General features: G+C 48.9%; 1 protein-coding gene across 1 annotated transcript in view; it reads left to right on the forward strand.

The window, feature by feature from the left end:
- Positions 1-274: 274 nt before the first annotated feature.
- Positions 275-19,430, forward strand: part of Cyth1 (cytohesin 1) — an 81,575-nt gene continuing 62,419 nt past the window's right edge. The window contains exon 1 of the mRNA XM_032914528.1: positions 275-404. Coding sequence (XP_032770419.1) covers positions 383-404 — 22 coding nt within the window. The 5' untranslated portion in view covers positions 275-382. The remainder of the gene's footprint in view (positions 405-19,430) is intronic.

Here is a 19,430-nt window from a genome sequence, read left to right on the forward strand (position 1 = left end):
CGGCCTACGCTCGCTTGTGAAACTTGAAACCCGAAACTGCCCCGCCCCGCGGAGAGTGAGGGGGCCGTACCTAAGAAGCGGGGGCGTGGTTTAGGGTGGAGTCATAGGTAGGCCGCGCGTGCGTAAACGCAAACCAAAGAGGTCCGCACGCGGACGGGGCTTAGAGGGCGTTCACGCAGGCGCACTTTTGCTGCGGGCGGGACCTAGTGCCGGGGGCGGTGCCTCGGGCGGCGCGTGCGCAGGCGCGTGCTGGGCAGTGCGGGCGCGGTGTGGGGGGCGGGGCTCCGCGGTTCGTAGCTGGACTGTGGCGAGCTGGTGTCTGGCAGGACGCGGGCTGCGGGAGGTCAGTGGCGGTCGGTGGCCGGAGTCGGTCGCCGGCACCATGGAGGACGATGACAGCTATGGTGAGTGAGGCCGATCCGCTGCCCCTTCGTGCGCTTCCGCCTGCGCCGGTGCCCCTGGGACGGGGCACCGAGTGCTGGCAGCCGGCAGTGCGAGGGCCCGGGGGTGACTGCCCAGGCGCTCAGGGACCTGAGGGTCGCCGGGACTGAGGGTCGCCTGGTCCTTAGGGTCGCCGTGAACTGAGAGTCACCCGGGCCTGATGGTCGCCGGGAGCTGAGTGTCATTCCGGCCTGAGGGTCGCCGGGGCTACGGGTCACCCAGGCCTGTAGGGTCACGGGCAGGGGTCGCCCGAACTTGAGGGTACCGAGATGGGCAGGTGTTAACTCGGGGCTTTCGGCTTCCGGGAGCGGGATTGCTCGGACCCGAGGGTCGCTGGGGCTGAGGTTTGCGAGTCTGGGGACCCCGGGAGGGGAGTCACACAGGTTAGAGGGTCTCCGCGGCCGGCGGCGTGTAACCGGAGCGCTGAGGGTCATGAGGATGCTGAGGAGCCCCGGGGCGCGGAGGGGCATCAGGGCCGGGTGACTGGGGTCGGAGTCTTCGAAACCAGTCGCCTGCTGATTGTCACCGGGTTGGCCAACGCCGAGAGCGGCCGCGGGACTAACACGCCCGCCCGGCCTGTGTTCCCTGGTAGTTTCCGGCTCTCGGGGTGTAAGAAGTTATGTGCCCCAGCTAGCTAGCTCTTTGTTCTAAGATGAACACAAATGGCCAGAACCCGGGGCCTCTGAGACGGGGACGTCGGTCAGGTTTGTGCTACCGTCGCATGGTGAATTAGCTCCTGGTTCCCAAGTCAGTCAGTCAGGGCCTGGCCACACTGGGCAAGGAGATCAAGTTTGAGCTATTGCCTGAAGGTAGACGGGTAACGACACCAATCCACATCCTCCAACAGGGCATTCAGCGATTTAGACTCTCCTGGCTAACCTTGCTGCTTGTTGGCGTCCAGCCAGGGCTCTGGTCCCTCAGAGGGCGTGCAGTCTCTGGAGTTGTAGAAGGTTATTTGAAATGCTTTACTTGTTGGTTGTTAGCCTTGTTTCCAAGAGGAATGGAAGAAGGAATGGCAGGTAGACCGAGCGGCGCGAACTTTATTGGTTTGTCAGGGAAGTATGGATCAGGAACTTAACGTGCTTATGGGGCATAATGGAGCCAAACTCTGGCGTGTTGCCTCACAGGCTGCACTGCCTCCTCACACACTGGTGAAGAGTATTAAAATAATACCAAAAGGGAAGCGTGTTAGGTCTCTGCAGGCAAGTCCTTAGAGAACTCCCGACCGGTGAAGCCTTGAAGGTTGTGGCTAAAAACTCCCTAAACTTTTCAGAAAAGTGAACCCGTGTTTCCCTGAATGTTAGAGGTCTGTGCCTGTCTATTCAGCCAGCCTTTGCTGCCTTCCAGGTAGAAGTGGTATGTGCCTTCCTTTGTGACAGAAAAGCAGTCACCCGCAGGCCGACCCCTGAGGGATTGTTAGGCCCCTTTGGACCCTCAGGGTTTTTCTTCTGCTGGAAGCCTTCACCTGGTTTCCTCACTGCTCTTTTCTCTCCCTCTTGTCCTTTGTTGCCTCCAGGTGCCAGGGCTCTGCCAAGCTTTGGTCTTACCCTCCCCTGGTTATTGCCTGCTGGGTGGTGAGGCAAGAGGCCGCTCTTCTGGTTGGTTTTAATAGTGACTTCCTTAACTCAGGCATGACTTGTACTAGGAAAGGAAACATGGACGTGTTTTGGTTCCTGTTACTGCCAGGAATAGAGGCGCTCAAACCCAAATTTATAGTTCTGGAGGTCAGAAAATCCAAATTAGGTCACACTGGGCTGATACCAAGATTTTGTTAGAGTAGTGTTCCTTCCAGAGATTGGAGGGAAAAGCTGGCCTCCATTTCTTTCCTAGCTCTAGAGAATGCTTGCTTCCCCTGGTATCAATCTTTAAAGGCAATCCCCTAGGTAACATCTCTTTACTCCCTTGCTACCCTTTCACAAGAACACTGGTATGTCACACCCACTTGGATAACCCAGGATAAGGGTCATAGCCATCCACAAATTCAGCCTCCCTTTTGCCACGTGGGTATACACTTTTAAAGATTTGAGGATTGGGAGGTTCACATCTTTAACTTTTTAAAATATTCATTCACTCATTTACTGCATGTGGAAGTCAAAGGACATACAGGAGTTGGTTCCCTGCGTCCGCTCTGCCCGTCCTGGGATGAAACTCAGGTTGCTAGACTTATCACCGAGTGCTTTCTAACCCACTGGGACACATCACCACCCCAGATGTGGGCATGCGTACGTGCAAGCCTTCAAGAGAGCTGCACAGGAGGATGGAAAGGAAGCTTATTTCACCTTGTATACACTTTTATGTCGTTTTATTTGAGAGGAACTAAAGGAATTAAATACAAGAAAACTCCTCAAGTATCATAGTATAAAATGACCACGTGGAGGCCGAGACCAGCTTCCTTCCTCTCTTTCTCCCTCTCTCCTTCCTTCCTTCCCTCCTTCCCTTCCTCTCCTTTTCTTCTCTCTTTTCTCTTTCCATTTTTAGTTGGGGAACATCTCCCTATGATTCCATAGGGCTGGCCTCAAACTCCTAGGTTTAAGTAAATGGTCTTCCTGCCTCAGCCTTCTGAGTAGCTGGCCCTGTGTTGATTCTGTGTCTGGCTGAGCTCCCAGTTTGGTCTGTGATAGTATCGGACTATACAGAGTGTACTCGGTCGGATTTCCACATGCTAAGAGGAATCATGTGCTGGGAACCCTGAAGCACGCAGGCAGGTTCAGAGGGTCCATCGTTTTCTTCCAGATGAACTTCTTAAGCTGTAAATTTGGTTTCTAAAATAATAAGAAACCGTTTCTTGTGGCTTTGATTTATACACGCAAACAAGCCTGGTTTGTCCAGAATTTGCTCCCATCTGCCTTTGTGCTGGCCTTGGACCTTTATCACTGTTCTGTGGGGAAAGACATTTGGATTACAGAGCTATCAGTTCGATATTAAAAATAAGATCTTTGGCGCCCAGCTCATTTATAAGCATGCTGAAGACAGAGCACATGGCTTAGAGGTTTGCTGTTCAACTAAAGGGACTTTCAAAAGCAAACAGTGAGGCCCGCCTTCCCTGCAGGTCTCTTTAGCATCTCCCAGGCAGAGATCGTTTGATGACTATGCCTAGGCAGGCTGTGGCTTTCCTGGTTCTAGAAAGAACTCCGTGACAGCACTGTGGTGTTCTGTACTGTTGGCTTTTATGCTCAACTGTTTGTGTTAAGGAAGAAGAAGAAAACCAGTGTAAGCTTAGGTTTTGTATTTACCTTGTTTAGGACACAGACACTGGGCCTGGCTGGAATCAGGTGGGGTTCTATGTAAAACTGCACAGGGTTGTGAACACAGATCTGTGTGAGGGCCTCCCCAGAGTGAGTCTTCACCCTGCTGCTCAGTAATGGTCATCAGGGTGGGGCTCATTCCTGGATTCAGCCGTTAACTTTTGAAAAGGATTTTGAGGCAAGGTGTTGGGTAGCCCATGCTTGCCACCAGTTCACTATGTCACTCAGGATACCCTCAGACTCCTGATCTTCCTGCCACCACATCCTAAGTGCTGGGTTACAGATGCGCACCATGCCCAGCCTAACCTCTTTACTAAGGATTATGTCCCATCTAAATTGAATTTTGCTTTTATTTTATAAGTGTCTTGTCTACGTGTATATACGTTTGTGCGGGCATGGTCAGAGGAGGGGTCAGATCTCCTGAAACTGGAGTTACAAAGGGTTCTATGCCACCATGTGTGTGCTAAGAATCAAACCTGGGTTCCCCAGAAGAACAGTCCGTGCTCTTCATCACTGAGTCAGCTCTTCAGCTACAATATATATATATATATATATATATATATATATATATATATATATATATATATAATTTTTTACCACCATGCCTGTCTTCCCCACACAAAAGTTTAAAAGGAGAGCCCTTGGAATCTACCTTTTCTCATAGCAAAGGTATTCTGGGCACCTTGTTTCTGCTCCTTTTTGATTGTGCAGGCAAGCTATCAACATGTAATCTTTATGTTTAGGAAAGCTTTCAAGTGAACTGGAAAGTTCTCTCACAGAAGAGACCTGCCAGAGCTTCTGCACTCATCTCGCTCCTGAAGTGCTTGTGACATGATCTTCCTTGAGCTCCCGGATCCTATGCAAGCAGAATAGAAGCAATTTTAATTAGATTTTCAGTATTTAAGAAGAGTTGAGAAAATGTAGGTTTCAGTTTCTCTGTAGACTGTGAGCAGTGAGGTAGGACATACAGGAAAAAGTTGATTTGCATAGCATGTGGGGACTACCATAGCACAGCCGCGCCTGGTGTCTCATGAGGGAAGTGTACAGGGCCAGGGTGGTGGGATAAAAACAGAGGTGGCACCCACGGGCTTCAGGACCACCTCTCATCTGTCTCCTGTGGCAGTGATCACTGAAGACTGCCAGGCTCTCACCTGGTTTCTGAGCATGATTCGGTGTAGTCCTAAAGCACTGGATGCCCCAGGAGAAGAACCGTGTGGTCTGTGGACACGGAGCTGTCCTGCAGTGCGGTTCTGTGGGAGTCTTGCCACAGAAGATGCATGGGTGAGGAGAGCAGGTGTGGAGGACGCAGGTGGCAGTCTGTTGGTAGAAGCAGGGCCTCTGGCCAGCTGTAACCTAATTTTATAAACCCAGGGCTCTTGTAGGCACTTTAGGGAATGGACTAAAAAGAGAGTTGTCTCTGGTTTTGGTGGGAAGGGTTGTAGATAGAAATCATCACTATTCACAACAGCACGGAATCTATGTATTGTACTATAACAGAAAGGAGGGTTTATATCAGATAGAGGTCAAACTGACTGTCCTATACAGTGAGCCACAGGAATCCGTGTGTACGGGTATCAAGAAGACTGAAAAAGTATAATCTATATTTTTTAATTTTTTTATGTGTTAGTGTTTTGCCTCAGTGTGTTTATGTGTATCACACGAGTGCCTAGTGTCCCTGGAGACCAGAGAAGAACATTATGTCCTCTGGAACTGGAGTGACAGAGGGTTGTAAGCCAACATGACGTTGCTGGGAAATCAAACCCAGGTCCTCTACAAAAGCAGCCAGTGCTCTTAACCACTGAGCCATCTCTCTAGTCTCAAGAGTAATTTTGAAGTTAGTTTTAAAGATCAGCTTTAAGAGAGACAGGATTAGTGATTTTCTACAATGTTGATGTTTCAAGCATGGTGTTCATTTCTCAGCAGGTTGGTCTCCCGGTCTCTGCACACTCAGGAGATCAGCTCTCTCCACTCAGGCCTCACTACTTCTCTACTTACCAGCATACATCCTGTTTCCCAGTTCTCAGCTGTGAGAGCAAGAGTCATTTCTACAAAACACATCCTACACAAGAGAGGACTGACTTGAGGATTTTGTTTCTTCTTCTTGGCCTCTTACCTCAAGCCCTGTAACCTGATTTCCTGTGCCCAGGGTTGCTCACAGGGTATTGGCTTCTTGCCAGGACTGGGAACTCTCAGAGTCTGTATGGATTTTGCCAGGATCTTAACTAACTCCGGATCACTCCGTACTCCTCTTGCGATAGGCTTCGAGGTAGTGCCAGGGCCATCCAGGGTGACTTTCCTGTAGTGATGATTTTGTATCAGAGCCTTGTCAGGATGAGCCCCTTCTATGACTGGCCCTCAGGACGAGCGTAGTATTCCTGCCACCATCACTAAGAGCAGCTCCAGCTGGAGCTGTTTCTCATTGGCTTCAGACTTTTCTTTGTTCCCGTGAGAGGGAAGAAATGGGCCTTGGAAGTCAATCTGGGGGTGAGCGAGTGGAGATGGGCTCTCCATGGCTTGCCTTTGCTCCCTGCAGACAGCGACGTGTGCACAGTGTTCTGGACAGGACAGGGAGCATGGCATTTGGAAGGGAGCTGCTGTTTTAATTTTTTGGGCATCTAGAGCAAGCTGTGGCCTAGGGTCCTGTACAGGCAGCCTAGCAGCCATGGAGACGGGGTTTGCACTCCTTCTTCCTCCCCAGCAGGAGCTGTGGCTCTCCTGGGCTGTTTGACCACACAGAGAACCACTTTTCTTTGTTCTTCTGTGATCTGGACGACTTTGTGTTCAAATTTAGCTACACACTTAATGACTTGGCTTGAAAAGAGCACCCATGTGAACTGAGGGCCATCTTAGAGGCATAGGGCTGCCATAGTCACATCCTAGGGGCGGGCTAGCATATCGGGGCCTGGGTACAAGTGCACATAAGTGCAAATAAGCCTGGTGGGAGGGTCGCAGCTAAGAGCTCTTAAAATAAGAACTGATGTGGAGTTGGGGTTTAGTTTAGTGGTAGAGCGCTCTAGCGTTAAGGCCCCTGGGTTCGGGTCCCTAGCTCCGAAAAAAAAAAAAAAAAAAAAAAAAAAAGAACTGATGTCCTGGTCATCAGAGGATACCTCAGTAGATCTGTTGATTCCTAGACAGGCTGGAAATATCTTTCTGTTCTATGTACTTGTGCATTGTGAGCTGGCTGTAGGACGATGGTGCCTTCACCAAGATGAAGCCCTTTTAATGCCTGTCAAATCAACTCATTTCCACAGTCTGCTCATTCTGATATTTTAAGCATGGGGAAAGTAGGTGTCAGTTTTGATGGGAGCTTGAGTCAGATTTTGGTCAATTTTAGTTGCTTTGAACCTGTCATTGATTTCGTTCCTAAAATTAAAAAAAACCTCTACGTTATTATTCTGTAAAAAAGTTAAGGGTCTTTCGTTTAGAGCAGTGGTTCTCAACCTGTGACAGGTCACAACCCTTTGTGATTTGACCAACCTTTTCTTAGAGTCATTTTTGTTCATCAGAAAACACAGATATTTACATTGCAGTTCATAACAGCAGCAAAATCACACTTAGGAAGTAGCAACGAGAAGTTTTATGGTAGAGGTCACCACAGCATGAGAAACTGTGTTGAAGGGTCACAGCCTTAGTAAGGTTGAGAACTGCTCTACCTTACTAAAACACTGCAGGTCAGATGTACAGTTAGTCTGGTTCGTGCTGACAGACAGCCCTGTGTGGATTTGGAGGCACTGTACTCTCATCTTTCTGAATGTCGCATGTGTCAAAGGAGACCTTTTGTTAGGTAGAGTTTTGTTTTCTCAGTTTGAAGCACCCATGACCAGTAGAATACTTACTCTCCAGTATAAACCAGATAACCATCCTTTCTGTTTCAAGGGTACAGACCCAGATTAAAGGTCACTTAGAGGTGAGGCAGCCCTGGCCAGCGAGCTCAGAGGTTGGAGAACCTGGGTTGAAGATCCTTGCTGATAGCTCTTTCTCTGCCTGTGCCCCTGGCCAGGCTTCCGGCCGCACCCAGGCCCCAAGATGAAAGTCCTCCGAGTGGGCTTCCGAAGGGAAGCTCTTGCCTGAACCTGTCTGCACTTCATCCACAGCCACGGCGTGGTTGTCTGTCTAATTATTGTTGCTTAGTTTCAGTTGTAAAGATAGAGGCCTGGGGGAGGTGGAGAAACATTTAGAGATGCTCAAGAAGTGAATCCCACATCCTTTCACTGCTGGCGATGCTGTTTTGCTTCTTTTGCCCCAGGAGATGGGGTGGGGGAGGAGTGGGGCTTTTACTAGGTTATCGTTCAGGGAGGGTGATGCCAGTCTTCCTGCCTGGTTGACTGTGACTTGTAGCATTGGTTGGGACAGCACCTTCCTGCTCGCTGTGCACTAGAGTGTAGCCCTTTTTTCTTAGAGGTGGTCTGTAAGGCCCCTGTTGTCCTTGGTGCTGTTGCCGTGAAGGGTGTGTTGAGAACCTTCCTGGCAACGTCACTGGCCTAGTTTCCAGGAGCTGGGCCAGCGAGTAGTAGTCACTGCTCTGCTCAAGCAGCACAGGACTTCAGAGGGCATGGGCATGAGGGCAGGCCGTGAGGAGCGCCAGAGTGCGTGACAGGCACTGCAATGGGAAGGGGAACCATCCTGGAGGAGCCGGTGCTGGGACTGCTTTGGAGAAGGGGAGGTGGGGGTGGTGGAGGGGGTAGTCAGTGAACGTAGCAAGTGCATTGCAGGCAGAGGGAGGCAGAAGCTGTCGGTCTGTCGTGGGCTTGGCAAAGGTGGAAGGAGGAGACCTAAGTGGCACTCTGTGTGTAGTGGACATACTGCAGCAGTCTTTGGGACTTCAGAGATAGCTGAATCTGAATGGAGCTGAGACTGAGTACCTGATGGGAGGCGATGCCAGGAGCTGACTGTGAAGAGGGCCAACAGTGACTTCTTGGGCACAGGCCTGCTGAGGGGCTGGAGAGAGCAGATGTGTGAAAGGAGGCTGAGGAAAAGGCACATCACACTCTTCAAGCAACTAGAGGGAGTGAGAGGGAGAGGAAGGGCACCGGAACACGCTCAGTAAGCGGGAGGTGGTGCAGAATGGGAAACACATTTGCTTTAGTTTGTAGTCCAGGTGGCCTTGAGCCCCCTCTGTAGCCGGGAGTGATCTTGAGTCTCAGGCTCTTTGTCCTAAGTGCTAGAGTTACAGGTGAGACCACTCCACCTGGTCTGTGTGGTGCTGGGATGGAACCTAGGGCTTTGCGTACGTCAGCAAACGCGCTAGCCACTGAGCCGCAGCCCCCACCACGACAGAATTAAAAATACCCATTTGGTAGTTCCTCCAGGCTCGTCTTGAGTTAAACAGTGCTCCTTTGTGCTGGGCAGTGACCCTCCGTAGGAGTGGGCTCAGGTTTCATTTCTCCTCCTGTGTCCTGCGTGTGGCAGCTGCGGACTGCGTGCGCTTTAGGAATCTGTTCAGTGTAAGTTGCTTTCTTTTGAGTGCTGAGACCCTGAAACATAATCTCCATCAGCCCTAATACTGAAAGCAGGAGCACGTGCTGAGTGTTAGCAAATTCTGTTGGTTTCAGCACTGAGCAGGCACCCTCGTCATCTAAAGTCATGGCAGCTCATGACCCTCCATTCTGGAGTCCCTCACACACTAACAGCTTCCCTTTGTCACTGTTCACTGACCATCCCAGGCATTCAGGCTTGAGGTCATAAGATTCTCTCTCTCTTCTCTCTCTTCCTGTCCCCCCACCCCCCACCCCGTGACATCTTCAGGAGGCCATTTACCCACCTCCTCTGAGATAGAGGCTCTCTCATTGTTCTGGAGCTCACCAATTAGGCTAGGCTGGCTGGCTAGTGAGCCCCAAAGATTTGCCCGCCTCTGCCTCCCAGCCCTGGGATTCCAAGTGCAGCACTTCTATGTGGGGTCTGTGGATCCATCTGAGGCCCTCATGCTTCAAGACAAGCACTTATAGCAGAGCTGTCTCCAACTCCCTCTCTCAGTTTTGTTCATTTGTTTTTTGAGACAGGGTTTCTCTGTGTAGCCCTGCCTGTCCCGGAACTAGCTCCGTAGACTAGGCTGGCCTCGAACTCACAGAGATCTACCTGTCTCTGACTCCTGAATGCTGGGATTAAAGGTGTGCACCACCACCACCCAGAAAATTAATATTTTATTACTATATATGGTGTTTTGTGTACATGTATGTGGAGGCCAGAAGAAGGAGACAGATCGCCTGGGACCTGTGACTGGGGTTACAGATGGTTGTGAGCTGCCATGCAGGCGCTGAACCTGGGTGCTTTAGAGGAGCAGCCACAGCCACTGCTCTTAACCCCTGAGCTAGTTCTCTAGCCCTTCTGTGTGTGTGTGGTCTAAACTATTTTCTCTTTATCCACTTGTCTGTATAGCCAATTTAAAGAAACAAACAGATCTCTCTTCCCTGTAGTAGAGTACTTGTTTAGAGAACTTAGCAATACAGGCCCTACTTTCACAAAGCTCGTAGCAGAGGGCTGTGGTGAGCTGGATGTTTTCAGGACTGTTGGAGCTCTGGGATGGTAGCAGGGCACGGCTGTGGGGCCTGCAGCACTGTTTCCATCTTGCTCTAGGTCAAGGGGAAACATTCCTGGTCAGGGGCCACTCCACGAGCTTCCACGTCAGTAAACTGCTGGCACTTTGCACTGTTGTTTAACCCCTACTGTGAGGGATGGATTGTTGTCAGCAAAGTGACAGGGCTCCCCTCCTCTTCTTCCTCCTCTTCTTCCTCTTCCTCTCCTCCTCTCCTCCTCTTCCTTCCCACTCCTCTTCCCCTGCTCCTCCTGCTTCCCCTTGCTTCTCCCCCTGCCATCTCTCCTTTTCCTCCTGGCATCCCCAGGACCTTGCTTTCTCAAACTCAAGCTGCTCTTCCAGCCAGCGAACTCTGTCCTCGGCTCCTTCCTATTGCCCCACCCTACCCGCTAGTACACGTCTTATGCAATCTCCTATTTCTATATACCTTTTTATCCACATTTTATAAACTTTTTGTCTTTGCCCCGTAGTTGGGCATAGTTCCACGTCTCGGCGTGGCCTGTGCTGCAGGCTACTGAGTCATTTATATTGAAAAAGTTGTTGTGACTCTTAGGGTTGTGGTGTTTCTGTCGCCTAAGCTTTCTGGGTAGTAGTAATTTGATCAAGTCCATGTCCTCTCACTGTCTCTGGAGAACAGCTTAGCTCATAGCAGCAGGGTCACGCAGCCTGGCCTGGTCTTTGATTTCCTCGAGCCCAGGTTGGTGGTTGGGCAGCCAGAACACAGGAGAGATGCAGCTGCCTAGGTCTGCACTGGGGATCCTGCCTCTAGCATGTCTGAGCGCACTGCCTCACAGCCACCTAGAGCTTGTCAAAGCTGAAGAGAGGCTGCCAGTGGGAAGTCCACATTCAGTGGAGGAACAGAACAGAGCTAGGAAGTCCTCAGCCTGTGTCCCTGACTGAGTGCTCTCCAGAGGAGAAACAGGTTTCAGTCAGGGTGGTCCACAGCCCACAGAGCTCAAACATTGCAGGTTAAGAGTGAACATGGGGCTCAGGTTCTGACTGTCTTTGAGGGACTTCTGCAAAATAAGGTCTGTGTTACCAGGCACCCTAAGTGCGGCTGTGGGTCTCAGGAGCATATCCAGGTGCCCTGGAAACGCTGGCGGCATCCTATTCTGATGCCTCCTGGTGGACTGCCACTCTGGTGAGGTGACTCCTTGCAACTGGACTGGGTGGACAGAGCTTTGGAGACCCTTCTGGAACTGTAAGAGCCACCTCCTGCTACACTGATTTCTTCTTTCTGTGGTTTCTAACCACCACCCAGATATCTTACAGGTTCTCTCTCTGCTCAGATTGCAGTCACAAAGAGTGGAGGAGGTGTGATTCCTCGAGGATTGACTGCGAGGCTTAGGCTGGGGAGGTTTCTGTGTATAGGGGGAGGCTCTGGCCTCCCATCCTAGTCTCTCCCTCCACAGGAAGCCACACTTTAGGAGTGCACCGCAGGGCAGCAGGAAGGCTCCTCTGTGTCTGGGATGTCTCACAGAGGCCCAGGGGTTCCTGCTGCAGTGACTTCTGACCCTGTTAGTCCCACTCAATAGACAGGACTTCCTTTCTTGTTATCTGATCCAACCTACATGCTTAGCAAGGCTCTGCACATTGGCTCTACGTTTGTTGACTGAATCCTAAAATCTGATTCAACACAGGACCTAAAGTCATAGGATTGCTCTTAGCAGTTGTGAGCCCCGCTTGGAAGCTGAGCCCTTGTAGCCCATGCATGGGACTTGCTTTCTTCTTTTGTAGGCCTTTGTGGTTGCCTGTGGTTGTTTGTGGGTGGGGTTCCTGGTGCAGCTACTGTGGAGTAAAGCAGTCAAGTCTCTCACTGTTGGCCTGTTTGCAAAGTGTGGAGACATTTTATGCCTTTGTTTATTTTTTTCCTTTTCTTTCTTTTTTTTTTTTTTTCGGACAGGCTCTAACACTGTAGCTTCTGCTTAGCCTGAAAGTTGTTATGTAGACCAGGGGTGGTCTTGAACTCACAGAGATCTGACTCCCTTTGCCTTCTGAGTGCTGAGATTAAAGGTGTGTGTCCCCAGATCACTTTGTGCCTTTGAGATTTCAGTACAATTTATTTTTTTTAAGAATTATTTATTTCATATACTGTACACTGTAACTGTCTTCAGATGCACCAGAAGAGGGCCTCAGATGCCATTACAGATGGTTGTGAGCCACCATGTGGTTGCTGGGAGTCCAACTCAGGACCTCTGGAAGAACAAAGCAGTCAGTGCTCTTAACCACTGAGCCATCTCTCCAGCCCCCACAATTTATTTTTAAAATGGATAGTCTCTTTGAAAGAAATATAATTATTCTATTCTATAAAGATGAGAGTCCAATGTATTATTTTAAAGGGGCTAATATAACTTATAGGAAGGTGGATTAATTTAGGAAACATCAAGTTTAATCCCTTAAAAAATGATTAAAAATTAATAGGTAAGTGTTTGAGTGGTTTCTAAAGCCTCACGAACACAGCCTGGGAGACAGACAGCTGGCAGAGTACTACTTTACCTTGGGGTCTTTAGGACGCGTAGAAAGAAAAAGAAGACACCCCATGTGTTAGCTTCTCACTGCTGCTGTCAAAAGTGATGAAAGTGACCTGCTGTCCTACGGCTTTGGAGGCGGAAGTCTAGTCAAATGGGATAAAACAGCAACCCAGCACGTCCTGGTCTTTTCTCCTCGAGAGGCCAGTACCTGGTAAAAGCCACAGCTCACTGGCTCTTAGCCCTTCCCCCACTTCAGAGCCTGCAGTGGACAGCGGAGTCTTCCTCATATCCCACAATGACACAGACTCCTTGTCGTCATCATTGTCTCTCTTCCCCTTTTATGAGACTGGTGCCCACCTAGACGATTGAAGATCACCTCCCTCTTCTGTGAGCAGTGTCAAGTCCCCCTGCTGCCTTTGTAGGCTCCAGGGATTAGGATGTGGACACCTGTAGGTGTTGTTCTGTTTGCCTGTGTGTCCTGGTGTTTTTACCCTGGGTGTTACCTAAGGACAGGCAGCATCACGGGGACACTGAGTGTTGTTGGGGACTGATCTTGTCTAATTTCTAGTTAGACATGTCTCCCTTTAGAGACATGCTCGCAATTCAAGGGGAAGGGCAGCTGTGATCCTTACAACCTGCACTCTGCTCTCGGCTCCTCAGAGTACAGGGTCAGAGGCCGTGTTGTTGCTGCCTCTTCCAGAGTAGTTAATTCTCTTCTGGTTTAAGGTAGTGGAAGTGCGTCTGAACAATGGGCTTGATAGGAAAGGAATTCCTTCTTCTGGAAGGAACTATTGGTAGAACATTGTTTGGTGATTGTTTCCTCAGATGTCTGTCCCCACACCCCGTGGGCACATTGGAGAGGAGGCAGGGGAGTGCTGTTGGTCTTTTGTGGGTTGTGTTAAAGGCTCACTATGTTCTGAATAGATGTAAGGACAAGTTTCTGGTTAAATAATGTTGTCCTTCCCTTTCTGGCCATGTGTTAGCCTTCTATTTTCTTTTTTTAAAAAGATTTACTTATATATTTCATGTATATGAGTGCACTGTTGCTGTCTTCAGACACACCAGAAGAGGGGGTCAGATCCCCATTACAAATGGCTACCATGTGGTTGCTGGGATTTGAACTCAGGACCTTGGAAGAGCAGTCAGTGCTCTTAACCTCTGAGCCACCTCTCCAGCCCCCATTCTCTTAAACACACAAACGTGAGTGCACAGCATTGTAATACGGGGAGTTTAAACATGTGTCTTTAAAAGGTCTGTAGCAAACCTTCAAAAGTCAATGGAGAATGCGGTTCACAGCAATGCGGTTCTGAAAGGGCACTAGTCAGTTTGAGGGAGTCCCAGGGGGTTTAGTTTCTTATGTTATCAGAGTCCTAGGTCAGCTGGTTTCCATACCAAAACAGGTCAGGAAAGGCAGAAGGAAAGGGGCAGATCCTAGGAGAACTTGTCTCCCTTGAAGAAAACAATGACCTCAGTAGTTGGATTCAAAAGTAGGAAGTGCTCAAGCATGCCGGGATATATACCTGGAATGGCCATCCAGGGTTAGCCCAGGTTCATGCTGGAGAGGGTTAGGCATGCCTGCCTGTGCATTCTGGAGCATGTATGGAGCAGGAAGCAATCCATAAAGTTCTACCTATTCAGAACATGAACATAGCCACTCATGCTGGTGTCCTGAACTCAAACATTTCTCTTCTTTAAAATATACTAGGTTCTGGGTGTGGTATTGACACTTGAATCCCAGCACTTGGGAAGCAGAAACAGGTGCATCTCTCTGAGTTCAAGGCCAGCCTGGTCTACAATATGGGTTCTGGGACAGCCAAGGGCTATACCACAGAGAAACTGTCTTGAAAAACAAATAAAACAGTGTGTGTGTGTGTGTGTGTGTGTGTGTGTGTGTGTGTGTGTGTGTGTGTGTAAATCAGAGTATATCATTCTTAAAAAATATAGCCAGGTATGGTGGCACATACTTTTAATGCCCCCATATGGGAGACAGGGGCAGGTAGATGTCTCTGAGTTCCAGAACAGTCTCGTATATATGGCAAGTTTCAGGACAACTATGGCTGCATAGAGAGAGACCCTGCCTCAAAAAACAAAACAAAAACAGGGAAGGGCAGCAGTGTAGGTGCTGGAGAGATAGCTCAAGGATCAAAAGCGCACACTGCTTTTGCAAAGGACCCAAGTTTGGTTCCAGCACCCACATCTGGCAGGTTATAGCTTCCTGTAACTCCAGCTCTAGTGGGCATCATAGATTCTTCTGGCCTCCTTGGGTACCCATGCTTATGTGCACATAGCCATACACAAGTACACTCATATACACATAGTTAAAAATAAATATATATATTTTAAAAAACAATTCATCCTGGCTTTCTTTTTTTTCTTTTCTTTTTTTCAGAGCTGGGGACCGAACCCAGGGCCTTGCGCTTGCTAGGCAAGCTCTCTACCACTGAGCTAAATCCCCAACTCCTCATCCTGGCTTTCTAATTTACTCATATGAACCAAGTTACCTCAGGCTGGGACCTAGGAATGACTGAACATACACAAATACACATGGATATAAATACATGTGTATAGTTACTTATTTTTAAGGCTTGAAATGTTGAGGACTCTGGATATAGACCACCTAGCTCCAGGAACCTCAGAGTATTCTCCGGAAGGTCCTGTGGCCAGCGGCACAGGCTGGCGATGGCGTGGGCTGGCCAGCACAGTGGTTACCTTCATTGCCCATGTAGACTGTATTGAGTGAGGCAGGAGGGCGTTTGTACCATTGATGTTGCACGGTGCTGGCTCCAGCTGTGAGCTCTCCAGGCTGATTTCTGTGGTTCTGCTCTGGGCCATTCAGAATTCCCCGGAGAGAGCTTTAAGTTTTCAGAGGTTCTTAAGAAGAGATTCAGCAGATCAAAGAAGTAAAACTACCCATGCCTGGCTGTCTTTACCCCACCATTATCATCACCAAGTCTAACTGCCCACCTCCTCTGGCTTCCTCAGAGCCTCTGTGGTTTTCTGTGTTGTCTCTTTGAAGAGACTGACTCCCCATATGCAACTGCTGTTGCTGGGCAGCCCCTGCCCCGTGCCAGCTGTGCTAAGCAAGGGCCCTGGTCTCGCAGCAGAGGCCACGTGCCCCCAGGGCCCTCTGCTTGTCCTATTGGGTAGTGAAGGGCTTGATACTGGTGCCAGGCACAGAGACCCTCAGAAGACTGAGGCCAGATAGTTTGCCCTGAGGGTCTTCTGGAGGGCTGTTTGTCTTTCTGTGGGTTAGGCATGTGGATGTCTCACTTGGCAACAATTGTGCCCTTTTACTTTCTTCTTCTTTTTTTAAAATTTATTTATTTTTATATAGGTACACTGTAGCTGTCTTCAGACACACCAGATTACAGATGGTTGGGAGCCACCATGTGGTTGCTGGGGTTTGAACTCATGACCTCTGGACGAGCAGTCAGTGCTTTTAACCAGTGAGCTATCTCTCCAGCCCACCCTTTTATTTTCTTTGCTGTAGCACTTGGGGAAATTTTGAAAAATTATAAAAGAAATGTCCAAACATTAGCAAGAATAGAAGCGTGTGACCTTCTGCAGCAGTCTCCGTCCACATCGTGTGTGTTACCTTCCAGGGTTTCCCTGGTGCACACCCCTACCCGTTCACCCTCTTTTCTAGGAAATATGGACTACTTTGTTGTCTTTAAATAAATAATATTGTTTGCATGTGTGTGTGTAATAAGCTTGTGTCCTTTGGAAGAACAATGCTCTTAACCTCTGAGTCTATTCCCCAGCACCCCCTTTTAAAATATAATATTTATTGTAAGAACTACCTTGATGTAGCTCTTAAAAATATTTTTGTGAATCTCAGTGTTGGTGGGAATTAACTTTGTTCTATAAATCTTGCTTTGTGTCTCTATCAGTCAAAATTATAGCTGTTCTTTCCCGAGTTGTATGTGTTTGTGTGATGTGATGTGTGTGTGATGTGTGTGTGTGTGTGTGTGTGTGTGTGTGTGTCTGTATACAAGAATGTGGAGATCAGAGGTTGATGTTTGATGTCTTTCCCTCTTTTTTTCTCTATCTCTGTTGTGTTGTTGTTGTGTTGGTTGCTTTGAGACAGGGTCTCTCACTCTGTGACCCTGGCTGACCTTGGAACTTGTTAGTAAGGGAGGTTGGCATCAAAGAACTCCATCTGCCTCAGGCTCCCCACTGCTGGACTGCCATCCTCTGCCACCACCCAGCTCCGCCTATGCTGCTCGGCAGACTCCTGCTGCTGGGCTGGCTTTTTACATAGGCGCCAGGGATCCTGACTCGGGTCCTCAGACTTGAGTGGAGGCAGGTTACTGACCGAGTCGTCTCTCTAGCCGTATCAGGTCATTTTTCAGTTCACTTACCAAACAGGTCTCTCAGACACCTCGCTCCTGGAACCTTTTCCCTGAGGTGACTTAAGCAGAGGTCTGCCCCCTCCTTATATGGCACAGGTGATGAACCAGAGCACAAACTCACCAGATTCAGCCTCGAGAGCCTGTGAGTTTATAGAACAGACGTGCAAGACCCAAAAGTGGCCACAGAACTCAGAAAGCCTTACTCAGCATGGACGACTTCCCCAATGCGACCGAGGGAGTCCTCCCTTCAGTTAACCTTCCGCCTTCTGGCTACTTTAGGACCCACCAAGACTGCAGTGCCACGTGAGCTAGAGTTGAGTTACATATGGCTGCTTGGGATATTCAGGGGGAGCAGCCAGAGTCCCAGTGAGGGAACATCAGTGGTCAGCCAGTCTTGGTGTCTCTCGCAGAAGTCACAGTTACTAAGATGAAGGTGACGGCTGTTCTGCTCAGAGGACCGTGCTTCATAGACTTCAGACTGGAGTCTTTAGAGAGGCTGCTCTAGTTAGAGAAGAGAACGGCCTCAGGGATTTGAGCAACTAGGGAAACAAAGGAATGAAAGACAGACAAATACACAGACAGACAGAAAAGCTGGGCTTGAGCAGGCCAGGCTCCCTGATGGAAAAGCCTAGCTCTGTAGATGCTCTGCATACTTAAGATATACTTATATATAATATATTTATGATATAGTTGATCGAGGAGGTGGGGCTGTTATGTACAGCTGAACAGGGAAGAACACTGCAGTGGCCATTTTGTTGGACAACAGTTGGACACACTGTCAACATTTGCACTTGGACTGGGAGGGAAGGCTTTGCCATTTTCCCATGGGTCTGAGGTATGGTCTTTCATATAGCCACCCACATACACCTCCACTCAGGACTTGAAACACTCGGGGTTCCTGGGCTCCCCATAACTGGGGACATTTGGCTAAGGAAACCTGCTGATTCCACAGAGGGGGATGTTTCAGCAGCAGCATATGGAGTTGTTGAGCTCAGACAGGGGTTTCTTAATAGTTAAAACCACGGTGACATGATGTCTGTCTGCTCTTCTACCCTGGTGACTAATCCTCATCTGTGTTTTGCTGGGTTTGTTGAGCACAGGCCTGTGGTCGACCTTTTCCTACGTTCTCAGCATTCTATGTCCCTGTGACTGACAAGGCATCTTTTATAGAGGCCTCTGTGCTCCCAAATATGTTAAAGAGTTTTGAAAGTGGATCCACTAAAGTGATTATTTTGTGTTTGGTAAGGAAAACATAGCCTATTCAGGTACAGCCAGTTGAGAGATGCTTAGGTAGCTGGGTGTCATCTTCAGCTTCATGAAAATAAATGTCATCTTTGTGGTAGCTGTGTGTCCATGACATTTATGACACAACACAGCACAGCTTGTGATGGTCACTTGACCCTTCACTTATGCCTAAGGAATATAGGATCCCCTCCTGCCATCAGGAAGCCTTGTCCACCTACAGATCACACACAGTTACCACTTGTTATGCTTTAAACGTGTGCGTGTTTCTGGTTCTGGGGATAGAACCTGGGGTCTCTAGTGTGCTAAGCAGTTGCTCTTACACAGCTCTGCCCCAGCCCCAGACAGGTTCTTGCTAAACCTCATTTGAGAGCAGCTCTATTGTTCAGGGGATTGTTTAGTTAGAACTGCCAGGTAGATGAATGGTCCTCTGCTTTGGAACGAAGTTTTTAATTATAGGTTATGCTGAGAGTTAGCGACTTGCGTCCCTGATGAATTGGATGGCAATAATTATATTTAAGTAATTATACTAATTTAAATGTGGAGAAATGGGTCCTTTAATAACTGTGATATGGCAGATTACCATTATGTACTGTTTTCTAATTGTTATTGCTGTTTAATTGATGGTGTGAGCTGTTAGATTCCCCAGTGTCAGTCTATGAGCACTGTGGCCAGCTAGGGGTGCTAGTAGCCAGCTGACCCCTCATTTTGAGTCCATCAGCTTCATTCTCATGTTCTTGATGGCTCCCAGTGTCCTCTGTTTCAGATGCATACTTTAAAGCTCTGGGAAGCAGAATGTGGTGACATATACCTCTAGTTCCAGCACTAGAGAGGTCAAGGCAGGAGGATCTCGAGAGTTTGAGGCCAGCCTGAGGTACATATTAAGACTGTGTTTCAAACAAAGAGGACTTGGGTTGTGGCTTTGGCAGAACACTTGTCTGTCCTGTGTAAGGCCCTGGGTCCTCTTCACAACACTAAACACTAGGGTACCTCTGTCACAGCAAGAGAGAACAAGGATTTCCTCCCTTCCCTCCCAAGTTCTGAGTTTACTAGAAAACTAGAATAAGGATTCAGACAATGGCACTCAAACCATCAGCCCTAAAATTAACAACAAAAACAAACAAAACCCATCATCCTTTGATTGTGG

The sequence above is a fragment of the Rattus rattus genome, chromosome 9, assembly GCF_011064425.1.
Source record: "Rattus rattus isolate New Zealand chromosome 9, Rrattus_CSIRO_v1, whole genome shotgun sequence".
Classification (NCBI taxonomy): domain Eukaryota; kingdom Metazoa; phylum Chordata; class Mammalia; order Rodentia; family Muridae; genus Rattus; species Rattus rattus.